The following is a 20,729-nucleotide window of genomic DNA, read 5'->3' as shown; positions in this document are numbered from 1 at the left end:
TACACCCACCCCCCCGGTGTGTGAATTCACACCCACCCCCGGTGTGTGAACTCACACCCTCTCCCCGGTGTGTGAACTCACACCCACCCCCCGGTGTGTGAACTCACACCCACCCCCCGGTGTGTGAATTCACACCCACCCCCCGGTGTGTGAACTCCCCCCACCCCCCAGTGTGTGAACTCACACCCACCCCCCGGTGTGTGAACTCACACCCACCCCCCGGTGTGTGAACTCACACCCACCCCCCGGTGTGTGAACTCACACCCTCCCCCCGGTGTGAACTCACACCCTCCCCCCGGTGTGTGAACTCACACCCTCCCCCCGGTGTGTGAACTCACACCCTCCCCCCGGTGTGTGAACTCACACCCTCCCCCCGGTGTGTGAACTCACACCCTCCCCCCGGTGTGTGAACTCACACCCTCCCCCCGGTGTGTGAACTCACACCCTCCCCCCGGTGTGTGAACTCACACCCTCCCCCCGGTGTGTGAACTCACACCCTCCCCCCCGGTGTGTGAACTCACACCCTCCCCCCGGTGTGTGAACTCACACCCTCCCCCCGTGTGTGAACTCACACCCTCCCCCCGGTGTGTGAACTCACACCCTCCCCCCGGTGTGTGAACTCACACCCTCCCCCCAGTGTGTGAACTCACACCCTCCCCCCAGTGTGTGAACTCACACCCTCCCCCCAGTGTGTGAACTCACACCCTCCCCCCGGTGTGAACTCACACCCTCCCCCCAGTGTGTGAACTCACACCCTCCCCCAGTGTGTGAACTCACACCCTCCCCCAGTGTGTGAACTCACACCCTCCCCCCGGTGTGAACTCACACCCTCCCCCCAGTGTGTGAACTCACACCCTCCCCCCGGTGTGTGAACTCACACCCTCCCCCCGGTATGTGAACTCACATCCTGCCCAGTGTGAACTCACACCCACCCAAGTGTGTGAACTCACATCCTGCCCAGTGTGAACTCACACCCACCCAAGTGTGTGAACTCACATCCTGCCCAGTGTGAACTCACACCCTCCCCGGTGTGTGAACTCACACCCATCCGAGTGTGTGAACTGACAGCCTCCCCAGTGTGAACTCACACCCACCCGAGTGTGTGAACTCACACCCTGCCCAGTGTGAACTCATACCCACCCGAGTGTGTGAACTCACACCCTGCCCAGTGTGAACTCACACCCACCCAAGTGTGTGAACTCACATCCCGCCCAGTGTGAACTCACACCCACCCAAGTGTGTGAACTCACATCCTGCCCAGTGTGAACTCACACCCACCCAAGTGTGTGAACTCACATCCCGCCCAGTGTGAACTCACACCCACCCAAGTGTGTGAACTCACATCCCGCCCAGTGTGAACTCACACCCCGCCCAGTGTGAACTCACACCCACCCAAGTGTGTGAATTCACATCCCGCCCAGTGTGAACTCACACCCTGCCCAGTGTGAACTCGCACCCACCCGAGTGTGTGAACTCACACCCTGCCCAGTGTGAACTCACACCCACCCCAGGTAAATGCAATAATGTGATCAGGCATCACGTGATCAGGCCTCCAGGAAGACGTCTAACCAGAGATGGTAACCCCACAGCCCAGGGACCATTACTGAGCAGGTGGTGGGACAGGCCACGGTCGGTGTGGAAGGAGTTGAGGGAGGAGAGATTGAACAGGGCTTTTAAAGGGAACATTAATGTGTGACAAATGATTGCCCAGATTACCATTTGCGTGCAGGTATTGAGGGAAGGCCTCCAAAGCTGAGAGTGTCGGCTCTGCGCGTGGTCGATGAGATAGATCACCGTCACCCGAGTAACGAGGGATATCGTTCAGGATTCGAATGATTTGTGGTAGCTCAGTGAAGAAAGCAGGTTTGGGGCCGAGCTGAGCAATCTGTTCCACAGTCACTCGGTGTGAGGGGTTTAAAGAGGGAGACCCCGTGTTAAATGAGGAAATTAGAGTGGGGGAAAAAATGACTGAAAATTTAACAAAAAACGCGACCACTGAAAGTCTAGTGGTGCGGACAGAAAATTGATGCACATGTTTAACGTATTATAGATACAGATGTGTTCGATATCGACTGACATCACCGCGTAAAAGGCAGTCATGAGCAACAAGCCCGAAGGTCACGTTGGCAAAAGGCAGGTTTTGCCTCCGGACTGGGCACCGTCACCATCTCCCGGGGTTTGCTGGAGATAAGCAGGGTCTGTCTGGGTTGAGTTGGTGTCATGGTGACACATTTGACGATGGGTGTTGGGAATGAGGTCACTCCTCGGTGTCAGGCTCAATAATCAACAATTGGGGCGGCTGGCTCCAACAGCCCTCCACGGAACTGCTTGGCCGGCAGGCGTGGCCCTCTCACATGCTATATCACAGTAAAAAGTCTCTTACTTGAGGTTGGAGCACTGGTGCAGGATGGCGGTGAGTGCAATGAAGGTGATTTCTGTCAGGCCCACATTCCAGAGGCTGCAAGGGAAGACTGGAGATCAGCACAGCAACATTCATGGGGAGGGGGGATTCATTTACAGTCTGTCCAGCGCAGTTTAGACCTGGCGTTTTTAAGCGTACCTGTTTTGTGGTGTAATGAGTTACTTTCCAGCTGAGCAGATGAGCAAGTTGGCGCCTTTTCAATGGTTTCTCTGATTGCAGCGTGCGACGGCCCTTTAATTTGAAGCTGTCACATCACCGGCGAATCACGAGGAGCAAGTTCACCATTTCCGCGTTTCACTGGGCCTGTGCGAACGCGGGAACTCGCTCCTTCAATTCACCACTAAAAACGGAGCGCGCTGATGAGCTCCGCCAATATTTCAGGGGCAATTTCTGGCTCAATACCCCGTCTTCAGAGAGAGAGAGAGAGAGAGAGAGAGGGAGGAGAGAGAGAGAGGGGGGAGAGAGGGAGGGGGGAGAGAGAGAGAGGGAGGAGAGAGAGAGAGAGAGAGAGGGAGGAGAGAGAGAGGGGGGAGAGAGAGAGAGAGAGGATGGAGAGAGACAGAGAGGGAGGGAGAGAGAGAGAGGGAGGGAGGAGAGAGAGAGGGGGGAGAGAGAGGGAGGGAGGAGAGAGAGAGAGGGAGGAGAGAGGAGAGAGAGAGGAGAGAAAGAGAGGGGGAGAGAGAGAGGGAGGGAGGAAAGAGAGAGGGAGGGAGTATAGAGAGAGAGGGTAGAGAGAGGGGAGGGGAGAGGGGAGAGAGAGAGAGGGGCAGTAGAGAGGGGGGAGGAGAGAGAGAGGGGATAGAGGGAGAGGGAGGAGAAGAGAAGGGGAGGAGAGGGGGGAGAGAGGGAAAAGGGGAGAGAGAGGAAGTTGAAAAAGAGGGAGAGGGAGTAGACAGGGGGGCGTAGAGAGAGAGGGGGGCGTAGAGAGAGGGGGGCGTAGAGAGAGGGGAGAGTAGAGAGAGAGAGAGAGAGGGGAGAGTAGAGAGAGGGGGGAGTAGAGAGAGGGGAGAGAGGGGGGAGTGGAGAGAGGGGGAGTAGAGAGAGGGAGGAGGGAGAGAGAGAGAGGGGGAGTGGGGGGTTAGAGAGCAGGGGAAAGACAGGGTAGAGAGAGTGGTGGAGAGAGGAGGGGAGAGAGAGGGGGAGAGAGAGGGGGAGGGGGAGGGGGAAGGGGAGGTGGAGGGGGAAGGGGAGGTGGAGGGGGAAGGGGAGGTGGAAGGGGAAGGGGAGGTGGAGGGGGAAGGGGAGGGGGAGGGAGAGGAGAAAGAGGGGGTCAGAGAGAGAGGGCGAGAGGGGGAGAGAGAGGTGAGAGGGAGGGAGAGAAGAGAGGGGGAGGGCGAGAAGAGAGAGGGAGAGGAGAGTCTATACAGTCAAACCCACGAACTAGTTACAACCACATTATACAGTCAAAGGGCAGTGGGAGATCAGATACCGATGCATTCACTCACTTGACGGTTTGCAGGCTGCTGATGGCAGGCAGACACTTCTGAAAGATGGACATGAATCTTTGATCAATCATCCAGCCTGAAAGACGGGAAGCAGGACAATTATTAATCCTGGTTCCATTCTCCGAGCAGCACATAAACTGACTGTGAAAGGGATCACCTCATAGCCCTGTATCAATCCCAAACTAATCCCACTGCCCCACTCTCTCCCCATAACCCTGTATCAATCCCAAACTAATCCCACTGCCCCACTCTCTCCCCATAACCCTGTATCAATCCCAAACTAATCCCACTGCCCCACTCTCTCCCCATAGCCCTGTATCAATCCAAACTAATCCCACTGCCCTGCTCTCTCCCCATAGCCCTGTATCAATCCCACACTAATCCCACTGCCCCACTCTCTCCCCATAGCCCTGTATCAATCTAAATAAGAAAACTAATCCAATTCCCTCGACACAGACCCAGATGTTTTGAGAAAGTCAGAAGTGTATGGCATAATAAATCCAGTCTAGGGGATTTGGTTCATCATCCAGAGGGGTGTACTGGTTACCCAGAGGGTGTACTGGTTACCCAGAGGGGTGTACTGGTTACCCAGAGGGGTGTACTGGTTACCCACCCTTCAGAAACTTCAACTAAACCTCTGCTGCCCGTAACTATCCTGCAGCAAGTCTCGTTCACCACCACCCCATCCATGCTGACCTACATCGGCTCCCATCCCCACTGCCAGCCCCCACCCACCTCAACCACCCCCACCCATCCCCCTGCCAGCCGCCACCCACCCAACCCATCCCCCCACCCTCCCCCACTCATCCCCACCCAGCACCCCCACCAAACCCCCACCCCCCCCCCCCAACAGCTCAAATTTCAAATTCTTGTCCTCATATTTAAATCCCTCCGTAGTCTTGCCTCTCCTGATCTCCGTGACCTCCACCAGCCTTACAATTTCCCCACCCCCACCTCCGAACTTTCCATTCCTCTGAATCTGGCCTTTTACGCATCCCCTCCACCCTTCACCTCACCATTGGCGGCCGGGCCTCCAGCTGTCTCGGCCCTATGCTCTGGAATTCCCTCCCTAAACGCCCCCGCCCCTCCTCTTCCCACTCTTCCTTTAAGACCCTCCTTAAGACTTTGTCGTTCTTTGTCTCAGCGTCCTTTTTCTGTCTGACGACACCCCTGTGAAGCGCCTTGGGGCATTTTTCTACGTTAAAGGTACTAAGTGAATGTGATTTGTTGTTACTACATAGGGTGTGTGGCCCAACTAAGAGTTCGATATACAAATGCACGGAGTATAAGGAATAAATTAAATGAACTACAGGTTCAAATTCAAATTGGAGGGTATGACATGATAGCTATTACTGAGACATGGCTGCAGGATGGTCAGGATTGGGAACTAAATATACCAGGTTATAAGGTCTACAGGAGAGATAGGGAAAATGGAAGAGGGGGAGGAGTAGCCTTAGTGATTAGAGATGAAATCACTTCAATGATAAAGGGGGATATAACGAGAGGTAAGCAGCCAACAGAGACCTTATGGGTTGAATTGAGAAATAGGAAAGGATCTAAGACTACAGTGGGAGTTGTGTATTGGAGCCCTGGCAGCAACTCTAAAGTGCTAGATTGTATAAATGCAGAGATTAGACAAGTGTGTAACAAAGGCATAGTGGTCTTAATGGAGGACTTTAACCTTCACATAGATTGGGGAAAGCAGACTAGCAACTGTCAGAAAGGTAGTGAATTTCTTGAGTGTGTCCGGGATAGTTTTCGACAGCAGTATGTCCTAGAGGCAACAAGGGGGCAAGCCATACTAGATTTAGTAATGAGTAATGAACCAGATTTAGTTAACAGCTTAACTGTGCGTGAACATCTATCCAATAACGATCATAACACGATCGAGTTCAATGTAGTGTTTGAAAGGGAAAAAAGTGAATCAGCTGCTAAGATTCTCGACTTGGGTAAGGCCGACTTCAATGGGATGAGACAGAGACTGTCCACAGTAAACTGGGCAAATCTGTTAATGGGTAAAACGACTGATGATCAGTGGGAAATGTTTAAAGAAACATTTAACGTGATACAGAACCTGTTTATACCCCTGAGGGGCAAGAACTCTACTTGCCAAAAAAAACAGCCATGGACAACTAAAGAGGTAAGGGACAGTATAAGACATAAGGAAAGGGCATAAAAAAGGCAAAAAATGGCATAGATCTTGGCGAATGGGAAAGATACAAAGATCAAGAAAGGGTCACAAAACAGAGAGTATGAAAAGAAACTTGCAAGGGATATCAAAACCAATACGAAGAACTTTTATAGTTATATTAGGAAAAAGAGGGTGGTCAGGAGCAGTGTTGGCCCCTTAAAAACTGAAAGTGGGGATATTGTCATTGACAATGGGGAAATGGCGGACATGTTGAACGATTACTTTGCGTCAGTATTTATAGTGGAAAAAGAGGATAGCATGCCCAAGAATCCCAAGAAAACTAATATTGAATCGGGGACAGGGACTTGATAAAATTAACATAAGTAAAGCAACAGTAATGAAAAAAATAATAGCACTAAAGAGTGACAAATCCCCAGGACCAGATGGTTTCCATCCCAGGGTTTTAAAGGAAGTAGGTGAGCACATTGCGGATGCCCTAACTATAATCTTTTGAAGTTCTCTAGATTCAGGAACTGTCCCTCTAGATTGGAAAATTGCACATGTCACTCCGCTTTTTAAGAAAGGAGAGAGAGGGAAACCAGGGAATTATAGACCAGTTAGCCTAACATCTGTTGTGGGGAAATTGCTGGAGTCTATAATTAAGGATAGGGTGACTGAACACCTCGAGAATTTTCAGTTAATCAGAGAGAGCCAGCATGGATTTGTGAAAGGTAGGTCGTGCCTGACAAACCTGATTGAATTTTTTGAAGAAGTGACTAAAGTAGTGGTCAGGGGAATGTCAATGGATGTTATTTATATGGACTTCCAGAAGGCATTTGATAAGGTCCCACATAAGAGACTGTTAGCTAAGATAGAAGCCCATGGAATCGAGGGAAAAGTACAGACTTGGTTAGGAAGTTGGCTGAGCGAAAGGCGACAGAGAGTAGGGATAATGGGAAGATACTCACATTGGCAGGATGTGACTAGTGGAGTCCCGCAGGGATCTATCTTGGGCCCTCAATTATTCACAATATTTATTAACGACTTAGATGAAGGCATAGAAAGTCTCATATCTAAGTTTGCCGATGACACAAAGATTGGTGGCATTGTAAGCAGTGTAGATGAAAACATAAAATTACAAAGCGATATTGATAGATTAGGTGAATGGGCAAAACTGTGGCAAATGGAATTCGATATAGACAAATGTGAGGTCATCCACTTTGGATCAAAAAAGGATAGAACAGGGTACTTTCTAAATGGTAAAAAGTTAAAAACAGTGGATGTCCAAAGGGACTTAGTAGTGCAGGTACATATATCATTGAAGTGTCATGAACAGGTGCAGAAAATAATCTATAAGGCTAATGGAATGCTGGCCTTTATATCGAGAGGACCTGAGTACAAGGGGGCAGAAGTTATGCTGCAGCTATACAAAACCCTGGTTAGACCGCACCTGGAGTACTGTGAGCAGTTCTGGGCACCGCACCTTCGGAAGGACATATTGGCCTTGGAGGGAGTGCAGCGTAGGTTTACTAGAATGATACCCGGACTTCAAGGGTTAAGTTACGAGGAGAGATTACACAAATTGGGGTTGTATTCTCTAGAGTTTCGAAGGTTAAGGGGTAATCTGATCGAAGTTTATAAGATATTAAGGTGAACAGATAGGGTGGATAGAGAGAAACTATTTCCGCTGGTTGGGGATTCTAGGAGTAGGGGGCACAGTCCAAAAATTGAATCCAGACCTTTCAGGAGCGAGATTAGAAAACATTTCTACACACAAAGGGTGGTAGAAGTTTGGAACTCTCTTCCACAAACGGCAATTGATACTAGCTCAATTGCTAAATTTAAATCTGAGATAGATAGCTTTTTGGCAACCAAAGGTATTAAGGGATATGGGCCAAAGGCAGGTATATGGAGTTAGATCACAGATCAGCCATGATCTTATCAAATGGTGGAGCAGGCACGAGGGGCTGAATGGCCTACTCCTGTTCCTATGTTCCTACATGTGAAATAACAAATCAGCCAATGACTTTGTGCCCCATCGCCAGCACAGAACTTAAACCACATCCAGTTTCACAAAGCCAATGGTTACGGCACAGAAGGAGGCCATTCAGCCCATTGAGCCTGCACTGGCTCTTTGTAAGAGCAATCCAGCTCGTCCCACTCCCCCGCTCTTTCCCCGTAGCTCTCCAAATTTTTCTTCTTCAGGTACCTATTCAATTCCTTTTTGAAAACACAGGGGATAGGCTGTCAGCCAATATCTACAATAAGCCCACCAACTCCTTGATTACACTTCTTCCCACCCACTTCCTGGAAGGACTCTATTCCCTTTTCTCAGCTTCTCCGTCGCATCTGCTCTGACGATGCCACCTTCCACACCAGTGCTTCTGATATGACTTCTTTTCTCCTCAACCAAGGAATCCCCTCCACCGTAGTTGACGGGGCCCTCAACTGTGTCCATCACACTTCCCGCACTTCTGCCCACCCCTTCCCCTTCCTCCCAGAACCATGATAGAGTCCCCCTTGTCCTCATCTTCCACCCCACCAGTCTGCACATTCAATGTATCATCCCCCGCCATGTCCGCCACCTCCAGCGTGATCCCACCACCAAACACATCTTCCCCTCCGCTCCCCTTTCATCATTCTCTCCGCGACACCCTGGTCCACTTATCAAACGCCTTTTGAAAGTCCATATGTACCACGTCAACTGCATTGCCCTCATCGACCCTCTCTGTTACCTCATCAAAAAACCCTATCAAGTTAGTTCAACACGATTTGGCTTTAACTCTAACCAACTCGAACCTGTTTCTTAACTCCAACCAAATAGATTCTGTACTTGACCCCTCCAGGACATCCTCTCTCTCTAGCAATATGTTGTCCCCCTGGTGCACCTCCAACACCCGCTCTCCTCCCCACGGCACCTTCCCGTGCGAGCGCAGGAGATGCAACACCTGCCCCCTTCACCTCCTCCCTTCCCACCGTCCAGGGCCCCAAACACTCCTTCCAGGTGAAACAGCGATTTACTTGTACGTCTTCCAATTTACTATACTGTATCCGCTGCTCACAATGCGGTCTCCTCTACATTGGGGAGACCAAACTCAGACTGGATGATCGCCTTGCTGAACGCCTCCACTCAGTCCGCAAGTGTGACCCTGAGCTGCCGGTCACTTGCCATTTGAATTCCCCGTCCCACTCGCACTCTGATCTTGCCCTCTTACATTGTTCCAATGAAGCTCAACGGAAGCTCGAGGAACAGCTCCTCATTTTTCGATTAGACACTTTACAACTTTCCGGACTCAACACTGATTTCAATAACTTCAGATCAGAACCACTGCTCCCATTTTTTCGGACACCAGGTGCTGGTAATGGTTCTGATGTTGCCATTTACAGCTCCTCTAGACCCATCTTTTGTTTCTTTACTTGTCCCATTACCACCCTCCTTGCCTTGCACCATCATACTGGATGGGATAAACTTAGAGAGAGAGGAAGTATTAAGGGGTTCAGCATCTTTGAAAGGAGATAAATCACCAGGCCCAGATGAAATGTATCCCAGGTTACTAAGAGAAGCAAGGGAGGAAATAGCAGAGGCTCTGACCATCATTTTCCAATCCTCCCTGGATACAGACGTGGTGCCGGACGATTGGAGGACTGTAACGTTGTACCATTGGTTAAAAAGGGAGAAAGAGATAGACCGAGTAATTACAGGCCAATCAGTCTAACCTCGGCGGTGGGCAAATTATTGGAATCAATTCTGAGGGACAGGATAAATCGTCATTTAGAAAGGCACGGGTTAATCAATGACAGTCAGCATGCATTTGTTGAGGGAAGGTCGTGTCTGACTAACTTGATTGCATTTTTTGAGGAGGTAACAAGGAGGGTCGATGAGGGTAATGCATTTGATGTAGTCTACATGGATTTTAGCAAGGCTTTTGACAAGGTCCCACATGGCAGACTGGTCAAAAAAGTAAAAGCTCATGGGATCCAAGGGAAAGTGGCAAGTTTGATCCAAAATTGGCTCAGTGGCAGGAAGCAAAGGGTAATGGTCGATGGGTGTTTTTGTGACTGGAAAGCTGTTTCCAGCTGTGGCTTTACCAGCGTTTTATACAGTTCCATCATTACATCCCTGCTTTTGTATTCTTTACCTCGGCTAATAACGGAGAGCATTCCATATGCCTTCTTCACAACCTTATCTACCTGTACTTCCACCTTCAGGGACCTGTGCACATGCACTCCAAGGTCTCTCACTTCCTTTACCCCTCTCAATATATTCCCGTTTACTGCGTATTCCCTTTTACTGTTTGCCCTCCCTAAGTGCATTACCTCACACTTCTCCGGGTTGAACTCCATTTGCCACTTTTCCGCCCACTCCACCAACCCATTGATATCTTCTTGGAGTCTACAGCTAGCCTCTTCACTATCAACTACACGGACAATTTTTGTGTCGTCTGCAAATTTGCCAATCATGCCCCCTACATTCAAGTCCAAATCATTAATATATACCACAAACAGCAAGGGACCCAACACTGAGCCCTGTGGCACACCACTGGAAACGGATTTCCATTCGCAAAGACATCCATCGACTTTTACCCTTTGTTTCCTGTTACTGAGCCAATTTTGGATCCAATTCGCCACATTTCCCTGTATCCCATGGGCTTTTACCTTTCTGACCAGTCTGCCATGTGGGACCTTGTCAAATGCCTTACTAAAATCCATGTAGACAACATCCACTACACTACCCTCATCAATCCTCCTTGTCACTTCCTCAAAGAATTCAATCAGATTTGTAAGGCATGACCTTCCCTGAACAAATCCATGCTGACTATCCCTGATTAAACCATGCCTTTCCAAGTGACAGTTTATCCTATCTCTCAGTATTGATTCTAATAGTTTGCCCACCACCGAGGTAAGACTGACCGGCCTATAATTGTTCGGCCTTTCCCTCATACCCTTTTTGAACAATGGTACTATGTTTGCAGTGTTCCAGTCCTCCGTTGCCTCCCCTGTATCTAGTGAGGATTGGAAAATGATCCTCAGAGCATCCGCTATTTCCTTCCTGGCTTCCTTCAATAGCCTAGGAAACAATCCATCTGGCCCTGGTGACTTATCAACTTTCAAGGATTCCTGTCCCTCTAGTACTTCCTCTCTCGTTATGTTTACCTTATCCAATATTTCACACCTCTCCTCTTTAACTACTACGTCCGGATCATCCCTTTGTGAAAACACAGACAAAATATTCATTTAAAACCCTACCCACATCCTCTGCTTCTACACACAAGTTACCCTTATCATCCCTGATAGGTCCCACCTTTTCCTCAGCTATCCTCTTGTTCTTAATGTACTGATAAAATATCTTTGGGTTTTCTTTAATCTTACTAGCTAATATTTTTCATGCCCTCTCCTTGCTTTCCTTATTTCCTTTTTTGCGTCATCCCTGTACTTTCCATACTCCTCTAGGCTTTCTGCAGTATTTAGTTTGCTGTCACAGTCTTAAGCTTTCTTTTTCTGCTTTATCTTGCCCCGTATACTTCTAAACAACCAGGGGGCTCTAGATTTGGCAGTGCCACCCTTTTTCTTTAAGGGGACGTGTCTGTGTTGAAAGTTGATAAGTCACCAGGGCCGGATGGATTGTTTCCTGGGCTATTGAAGGAAGCCAGGGAGGAAATAGCGGATGCTCTGAGGATCATTTTCCAATCCTCACTAGATACAGGGGAGGTACCGGAGGACTGGAAGACTGCAAACATAGTACCATTGTTCTACACGTAGAATTTCACTTTTTAGTGCCTCCCACTGGCTTGCCACTGATTTCTCCTCAAATAGGGTACGGTAGCATAGTGGTTACGTTACTGGACTAGTAATCCAGAAGCCCGGACTAAAATCCAGTCATGAATTCAAATCCCGCCACGGCAGCTGGGGAATTTAAATTCAATTAATTAAATAAAAATCTGGAATTAAAATACTAGTATCAGTAATGGTGGCCATGAAACTACCGGATTGTCGTAAAAAACGATCTGGTTCACTAATGTCCTTGAGGGAAGGAAACATGCCGTCCTTACCCGATATGTGACTCCAGACCGACAGCAATGTGGTTGATTCTTAATTGCCCTCTGAAATGGCCTAGCAAGCCACTCAGTTGTAAAATCTCACTACGAAAAGTCATAATAAGAATAAAACCGGACGGACCACGAGGCACCGAACACGACAACGGCAAAAAAACACCAAGCCCAGTCGACCCTGCAAAGTCCTCCTCACTAACATCTGGGGACTTGTGCCAAAATTGGGAGAGCTGTCCCACAGACTAGTCAAGCAACAGCCTGACATAGCCATACTCACAGAATCATATCTTTCGGCCAACGTCCCAGACTCTTCCATCACCATCCCTGGGTATGTCCTGTCCCACCGGCAGGACAGACCCAACAGAGGTGGCGGTACAGTGATATACAGTCAGGAGGGAGTGGCCCTGGGAGTCCTCAACATTGACTCTGTACCCCATGAAATCTCATGGCATCAGGTCAAACATGGGCAAGGAAACCTCCTGCTGATTACCACCTACCGTCCTCCCTCAGCTGATGAATCAGTCCTCCTCCATGTTGAGCACCACTTGGAGGAAGCACTGAGGGTAGCAAGGGCACAGAATGTACTCTGGGTGGGGGACTTCAATGTCCATCACCAAGAGTGGCTTGGTAGCACCACTACTGACCGAGCTGGCCGAGTCCTGAAGGACATAACTGCCAGACTGGGCCTGCGGCAGGTGGTGAGCGAACCAACACGAGGGAAAAACTTACTTGACCTCGTCCTCACCAATCTACCTGTCGCAGATGCATCTGTCCATGACAGTATTGGTAGGAGTGACCACCGCACATTCCTCGTGGAGACGAAGTCCCGTCTTCGCGCTGAGGACACCATCCAACGTGTTGTGTGGCACTACCACCGTGCTAAATGGGATAGATTCAGAACAGATCTAGCAACTCAAAACTGGGCATCCATGAGGTGCTGTGGGCCATCAGCAGCAGAATTGCATTCCAGCACAATCTGTAACCTCATGGCCCGGCATATTCCTCACTCTACCATTACCAACAAGCCAGGGGATCAACCCTGGTTCAATGAGGAGTGTAGAAGAGCATGCCAGGAGCAGCACCAGGCGTACCTAAAAATGAGGTGCCAACCTGGTGAAGCTACAACTCAGGACTACATGCATGCTAAACAGTGGAAGCAACATGCTGTAGATAGAGGTAAGCGATCCCACAACCAACTGATCAGATCAAAGCTCTGCAGTCCTGCCACATCCAGTCGTGAATGGTGGTGGACAATTAAACAACTAATGGGAGGAGGAGGCTCTGCAAACATCCCCATCCTCAATGATGGCGGAGTCCAGCATGTGAGTGTAAAAGACAAGGCTGAAGCGTTTGCAACCATCTTCAGCCAGAAGTGCCGAGTGGATGATCCATCTCGGCCTCCTCCCGATATCCCCACCATCACAGAAGCCAGTCTTCAGCCAATTCGATTCACTCCACGTAATATCAAGAAACGGCTGAGTGCACTGGATACAGCAAAGGCTATGGGCCCCGACAACATCCCAGCTGTAGTGCTGAAGACTTGTGCTCCAGAACTAGCTGCGCCTCGAGCCAAGCTGTTCCAGTACAGCTACAACACTGGCATCCACCCGACAATGTGGAAAATTGCCCAGGTATGTCCTGTCCACAAAAAGCAGGACAAATCCAATCCGGCCAATTACCGCCCCATCAGTCTACTCTCAATCATCAGCAAAGTGATGGAAGGTGTCGTTGACAGTGCTATCAAACGGCACTTACTCACCAATAACCTGCTCACCGATGCTCAGTTTGGGTTCCGCCAGGACCACTCGGCTCCACACCTCATTACAGCCTTGGTCCAAACATGGACAAAAGAGCTGAATTCCAGAGGTGAGGTGAGAGTGACTGCCCTTGACATCAAGGCAGCATTTGACCGATTGTGGCACCAAGGAGCCCTAGTAAAATTGAAGTCAATGGGAATCAGGGGGAAAACTCTCCAGTGGCAGGAGTCATACCGAGCACAAAGGAAGATGGTAGTGGTTGTTGGAGGCCAATCATCTCAGCCCCAGGACATTGCTGCAGGAGTTCCTCAGACCAGTGTCCTAGGCCCAACCATCTTCAGCTGCTTCATCAATGACCTTCCCTCCATCATAAGGTCAGAAATGGGGATGTTCGCTGATGATTGCACAGTGTTCAGTTCCATTCGCAACCCCTCAAATAATGAAGCAGTCCGAGCCCGTATGCAGCAAGACCTGGACAACATCCAGGCTCGGGCTGGTAAGTGGCAAGTAACATTCACGCCAGACAAGTGCCAGGCAATGACCATCTCCAACAAGAGAGAGTCTAACCACCTCCCCTTGACATTCAACGGCATTACCATCACCGAATCCCCACCATCAACATCCTGGGGGTCACCATTGACCAGAAACTTAACTGGACTGGCCATATAAATACTGTGGCTATGAGAGCAGGTCAGAGGCTGGGTATTCTGCGGCGAGTGACTCACCTCCTGACTCCCCAAAGCCTTTCCACCATCTACAAGGCACAAGTCAGGAGTGTGATGGAATACTCTCCACTTGCCTGGATGAGCGCAGCTCCAACAACACTCAAGAAGCTCAACACCATCCAGGACAAAGCAGCCCACTTGATTGGCACCCCATCCACCACCCTAAACATTCACTCCCTTCACCACCGGCGCACTGTGGCTGCAGTGTGTACCATCCACAGGATGCACTGCAGCAACTCGCCAAGGCTTCTTCGACAGCACCTCCCAAACCCGCGACCTCTACCACCTAGAAGGACAAGGGCAGCAGGCACATGGGAACAACACCACCTGCACGTTCCCCTCCAAATCACACACCATCCCGACTTGGAAATATATCGCCGTTCCTTCATCGTCGCTGGGTCAAAATCCTGGAACTCCCTTCCTAACAGCACTGTGGGAGAACCTTCACCACACGGACTGCAGCGGTTCAAGAAGGCGGCTCACCACCACCTTCTCAAGGGCAATTAGGGATGGACGATAAATGCTGGCATCGCCAGCGACGCCCACATCCCATGAACAAATAATAAAAAAAAATCACTCCCCTATAACACTGCTTGGTGTGAATACTGCCCTTGTGCAATACTACAGGAACTTGGGTTTTGTTGACATGCACACAAGTATTGCTGACCTGTTTCTTTATTCCCCCGAGTGCGTGGCGATCTGGCTGCCACTTTCAGAGCCCTGTGGTTGGTGTCGATGTTTACGGTACGCTCCCTGAGATCATCCGATGGCTCAGTGAGTAAATGCACTGCCCACGGTGAGCCAGGAAGGCCTCGGATCAATCCCTGTCGGTGGACAGTTTTGATAGAGTAAATAAGGAGAAACTGTTTCCAGTGGCAGGAGGGTCGGGAACCAGAGGACACAGATTGAAGATAATTGGCAAAAAACCAGAGGAGGAGATGAGGAGAATTTTTTTCACGCAGCGAGTTGTTCTGATCTGGAATTCACCGCCTGAAAGGGCGGTGGAAGCAGATTCAATAATAACTTTCAAAAGGGGAATTGGATAAATACTTGAAGGGGAAAAATTTGCAGGGCTGTGGGGAAAGAGCAGGGGAGTGGGACTAATTGGATAGCTCTTTCAAAGAGCCGGCACAGGCACAATGGGCCGAATGGCCTCCTTCTGTGCTGTATCATTCTATGATTCTATGATTCCATAATCCCCAATCTGTTCTGCAGTAGCTGAACTCATTTGGTCTCAGGTTTAGAGAGGAGACAAGTCTGCTGCTAACCATTATCCAATAACCCAAAAGGACAGGATCGAGCACGGTCCGAAACACAGTCCGATACACTGCACGGTCCGATACACAGTCCAATACACTGCACGGTCTGAAACACAGTCCGATACACTGCACGGTCCGATACACAGTCCAATACACTGCACGGTCTGAAACACAGTCCGATACACTGCACGGTCCGAAACACTGCACGGTCCGATACACTGCACGGTCCGATACACAGTCCAATACACTGCTCGGTCCGAAACACAGTCCGATACACTGCACGGTCCGAAACACAGTCCAATACACTGCACGGTCTGATACACTGCTCGGTCCGAAACACAGTCCGATACACAGCTCGGTCCGATACACAGTCCAATACACTGCTCGGTCCGAAACACAGTCCGATACACTGCACGGTCCGAAACACAGTCCAATACACTGCACGGTCTGATACACTGCTCGGTCCGAAACACAGTCCGATACACTGCATGGTCCGAAACACAGTCCAATACACTGCACGGTCCGAAACACAGTCCGATACACAGTCCGATACACTGCTTGGTCCGATACACTGCTTGGTCCGATACACAGTCCGATACACAGTCCAATACACAGCTCGGTCCGATACACAGTCCAATACACTGCTCGGTCCGAAACACAGTCCGATACACTGCACGGTCCGAAACACAGTCCAATACACTGCTCGGTCCGAAACACAGTCCGATACACTGCATGGTGCGATACACAGTCTGATACACTGCATGGTCTGATACACAGTCCGATACACAGTCCAATACACTGCTCGGTCCGATACACAGTCTGATACACTGCATGGTCTGATACACAGTCCGATACACTGCTCGGTCCGATACACAGTCTGATACACTGCACGGTCCGATACACGGTCCGATACACTGCTCGGTCCGATACACAGTCTGATACACTGCTCGATCCGATACACGGTCCGATACACTGCTCGATCCGATACACAGTCCGATACACTGCTTGGTCTGATACACAGTCCGATACACAGTTCGATGCACTGCATGGTCCTATACACAGTCCGATACACAGTTCGATACACTGTGTGGTCCAATACACAGTCCGATACACTGCGTGGTCCAATACACAGTCCGATACACAGTTCGATGCACTGCATGGTCCTATACACAGTTCGATACACTGTGTGGTCCGATACACAGTCCGATACACAGTGAGATACACTGCGTGGTCCAATACACAGTCCGATACACAGTGAGATACACTGCGTGGTCCAATACACAGTCCGATACACAGTGAGATACACTGCGTGGTCCAATACACAGTCTGATACACAGTGAGATACACTGCGTGGTCCGATACACAGTCCGATACACTGCATGGTCCTATACACAGTCCGATACACAGTTCGATACATTGTGTGGTCCAATACACAGTCCGATACACAGTGAGATACACTGCGTGGTCCGATACACAGTCCGATACACTGCATGGTCCTATACACAGTCCGATACACAGTCCAATACACAGTTCGATACACTGCGTGGTCCGATACACAGTCTGATACACAGTTCGATACACTGCACGGTCCGATACACAGTCCGATACACAGTCCGATACACAGTCCGATACACAGTCCGATACACAGCTGGCATTCACTGTCTGGGCTCACCGATGAAGACTGACCATTTGGACAAGATGCCGGACGATATCTGGCACCCTCGGCCTCGTAACAGTCAGCACCTTGAGGAGAGGAGGAGTGAAAATATTGCCTGGGGAATCATGAGCCAGACCCAGGCCCCTGTGCAGAGCGTTGAGCTGAACCAACCATTCAGCTCGGTGTTATAAAAGACCATTGGTGCTGCTTCGTCTGACATTACCTTCCCTTCCTCTCCCCCCGACCTCACTCACTTTTGCTCCAAGTTCCTGCCTCTCCCGTCTCCGCCACCCTCCTCCTGCCCCTTTGATCCCCTCCCCTCTCCTGGCCGCCAGTCGAGCTGACCATGATAATGGCTCCCTTTCCTCCGGCCCCGTCCTCTCCATTTCAAACCTGCTGTGGTCACCCCTTTCTCAAAAAAACCCCCCATCTGTTCGCCCGTGAGCTGAGCTTTGAATTCCACATCCTATCCATCACCATGGGGAGTAACGTCCACCTCTGCTCCTCCCTCTGCCACAGGAACCCTGACACCTGCTTTTCTTATCTCTGCGCTCTGTTTCCCAGTGTCCTGCTTGCTCCGCTCCATAAGCTCCAATTTATCCAAAGCTCTGCCACACAGACCCTGTCCTGCCCCTCACCCTCGTCCTGGCTGATTTGCTCCCAATCCCCCCCATGTATCTTCAGGTTAAATTCCTCGTCTTCAGATCCCTGCACACCCTTGTCCACCCTCTCACTGGAACCTCCTGCAGCCTCCCACGGCCTCCAGTCCTTCCGTTCTGGCCTTCTGGGCACCCCACGTGATCCTAATCCTAACCTTTGCTGGGAGGGAATTCAAAGCACATCAGCCCGACTCTGTGGAACTCCCTCAGTAAACGCCTCTGCTTCTCTCTCCTGCATTAAAAACCTGCTGAAAGCCCCTCCATTCGGTCCGAATCCCTCCCCCCATGGCGCAGTCCCTCTTTGTTCCTTCCTCCTCTAAAGGCGCTGTCCTAATGGAAGTTATTGCTGACCGCGCACTGTTCACTGGTCATTAGGTGGCCAGGCTCTGTAACGACCTCAGCCTCAGTCCTCTGTTTGAACCGTACCTCTGATATAAACAGCCTTCACCAGCTTAGGGTCCTCATTCTCCAGCTCCACTTGTACACTGGGCCTGAAGAAGGAGATCTGATCCTTCAACGGGGCTATGGATGAGGAATAGCTTTTATCTGAAGCAGCGAGAGATTCCATCTCATCCACTGTAAGAGAAGCTACACAGTTAATGGAAGGCAAGCTACAGGAGGGGTAAAGCACAGCACTCAACATCGCAGCCAACAGTAACCCAGACACCAGACACAGACACCGACAGACTCCCGTCACAGACACAGACACCAGACACAGACACCAGACACCAGACACCGACACAGACACCAGACACCGACAGACTCCCGTCACAGACACAGACACAGACACCAGACACCGACACCAGACACAGACACCAGACACCGACACCAGACACCGACACAAACACCAGACACCGACACAGACACCAGACACAGACACCGACACAGACACAGACACCGACACAGACACCCCGCCACAGACAGACACCCCGACACAGACACAGACACCCCGACACAGACACAGACACCCCGACACAGACACAGACACCCCGACACAGACACAGACACCCCGACACAGACACCTGACATCGATTAACACAACGACCCTAACACTCAACATGCTGTCGATGAATGATGGGACAATCACTGTTTGTTGTCACACCCGAAGATCCCTTGAAGCCCAGGATTCCTGCTGCTTCCAGACTGCCTCGTCCCAAACTGCCCGTTAAATGAAGCAGCAAAATGAATCTCAATTTAGGGCGAGATGCACCACAACCAAATGCAGGAAGGTGACTTACATATCCCGCTGGGGGTGGCCGAGCGGTGTCTCACTGCCACGATCGGGATTTCCAGGAGCTCCGATCGGACACACAGTTCGGTGAAGTCCATCTCCAGGTTCCCAGTGCACATGTAGTCCTCTGCAAACACAGAACAGGCAGAGTACGATCACACAGCTCCAGACAGATAGTGAGGGACTATTCCAGGGTAACAGGCTGGGGAGGGCCAGGGGGACTCGACTTTAAGCTGTGGAAGAGTAGGATCAGAGAGGGAATTCCCAGCGGATTTTCGGTGCTGGGTTTTTTTTTTCACTGTTTATTTTGCTCTGTGGAGCTGGGGGAGGAGGGAAGACGTCTTTACCTGTGACGGTCCGGCCAACATGAGATGGAATCATCGAATGGTCACAGCACAGAAGGAGGCCATTCGACCCGTCGAGTCCGTGCCAGTTCTCTGCGAGAGCGATCCAGCGAGTGTGGGAGAGGCTTGTCGGACCAACTGGTCTTTTGCTGTCAATTTTGTAACGTTGGGATATCTGGCCCACCACTTTGAACGACCCGTATCACAGTGATACTGAGTGTACCACACAGAACAGGAGATTTCAACATCGAACCCGAGCTGCACTAACTTCACAGATATCAGGCTCAGCGAGGCTTGGGAACCCACTCGAAACCAAGGACAGAAAGACCGTGAGTGGGGATCTCAGCCTCCACCAGGGAAAGGCCAGCTATTACAGAGGGGTGTGGGGTATATCAGAGTGTTACAGTGAGGGGTGTGGGGTATATCAGAGTGTTACAGTGAGGGGTGAAGGGCATATCAGAGTGTTACAGTGAGGGGTGTGGGGTATATCAGAGTGTTACAGTGAGGGGTGTGGGGTATATCAGAGTGTTACAGTGAGGGGTGTGGGGTATATCAGAGAGTTACAGTGAGGGGTGTGGGGTATATCAGAGTGTTACAGTGCGGGGTATGGGGTATATCAGAGTGTTACAGTGAGGGGTGTGGGGTATATCAGAGTGTTACAGAGGGGTGTGGGGTATATCAGAGAGTTACAGTGAGGGGTGTGGGGTATATCAGAGTGTTACAGAGGGGTGTGGGGTATATCAGAGTGTTACAGAGGGGTGTGGGGTATATCAGTGTGTTACAGTGAGGGGTGTGGGGTATATCAGAGTGTTACAGAGGGGTGTGGGGTATATCAGTGTGTTACAGTGAGGGGTGTGGGGTATATCAGAGTGTTACAGAGGGGTGTGGGGTATATCAGAGAGTTACAGTGAGGGGTGTGGGGTATATCAGAGTGTTACAGTGAGGGGTGTGGGGTATATCAGAGTATTACAGTGAGGGGTGTGGGATATATCAGAGTGTTACAGTGAGGGGTGTGGAGTATATCAGAGTGTTATGTGAGGGGTGTGGGA

At 50.4% G+C, this 20,729-nt stretch overlaps 1 protein-coding gene across 1 annotated transcript in view; it reads right to left on the bottom strand.

The window, feature by feature from the left end:
• Window positions 1-2,383: 2,383 nt before the first annotated feature.
• LOC137308639 (leucine-rich repeat-containing protein 71-like) overlaps window positions 2,384-20,729 on the bottom strand; it is a gene marked incomplete at its 3' end in the record, with an annotated part of 38,241 nt that continues 19,895 nt past the window's right edge. The window contains exons 3-6 of the mRNA XM_067977244.1: window positions 19,344-19,463; window positions 18,532-18,681; window positions 3,868-3,943; window positions 2,384-2,458 (exon numbers count right to left, since the gene is read on the bottom strand). Of these exons, the coding sequence (XP_067833345.1) occupies window positions 2,384-2,458; window positions 3,868-3,943; window positions 18,532-18,681; window positions 19,344-19,463 (421 nt within the window). The remainder of the gene's footprint in view (window positions 2,459-3,867; window positions 3,944-18,531; window positions 18,682-19,343; window positions 19,464-20,729) is intronic.

The sequence above is a fragment of the Heptranchias perlo genome, unplaced genomic scaffold (assembly GCF_035084215.1).
Source record: "Heptranchias perlo isolate sHepPer1 unplaced genomic scaffold, sHepPer1.hap1 HAP1_SCAFFOLD_1347, whole genome shotgun sequence".
Classification (NCBI taxonomy): domain Eukaryota; kingdom Metazoa; phylum Chordata; class Chondrichthyes; order Hexanchiformes; family Hexanchidae; genus Heptranchias; species Heptranchias perlo.
The sequence above is the reverse complement of the archived record's forward strand: the minus strand, read 5'-3'. Positions and strand labels throughout refer to the sequence as shown.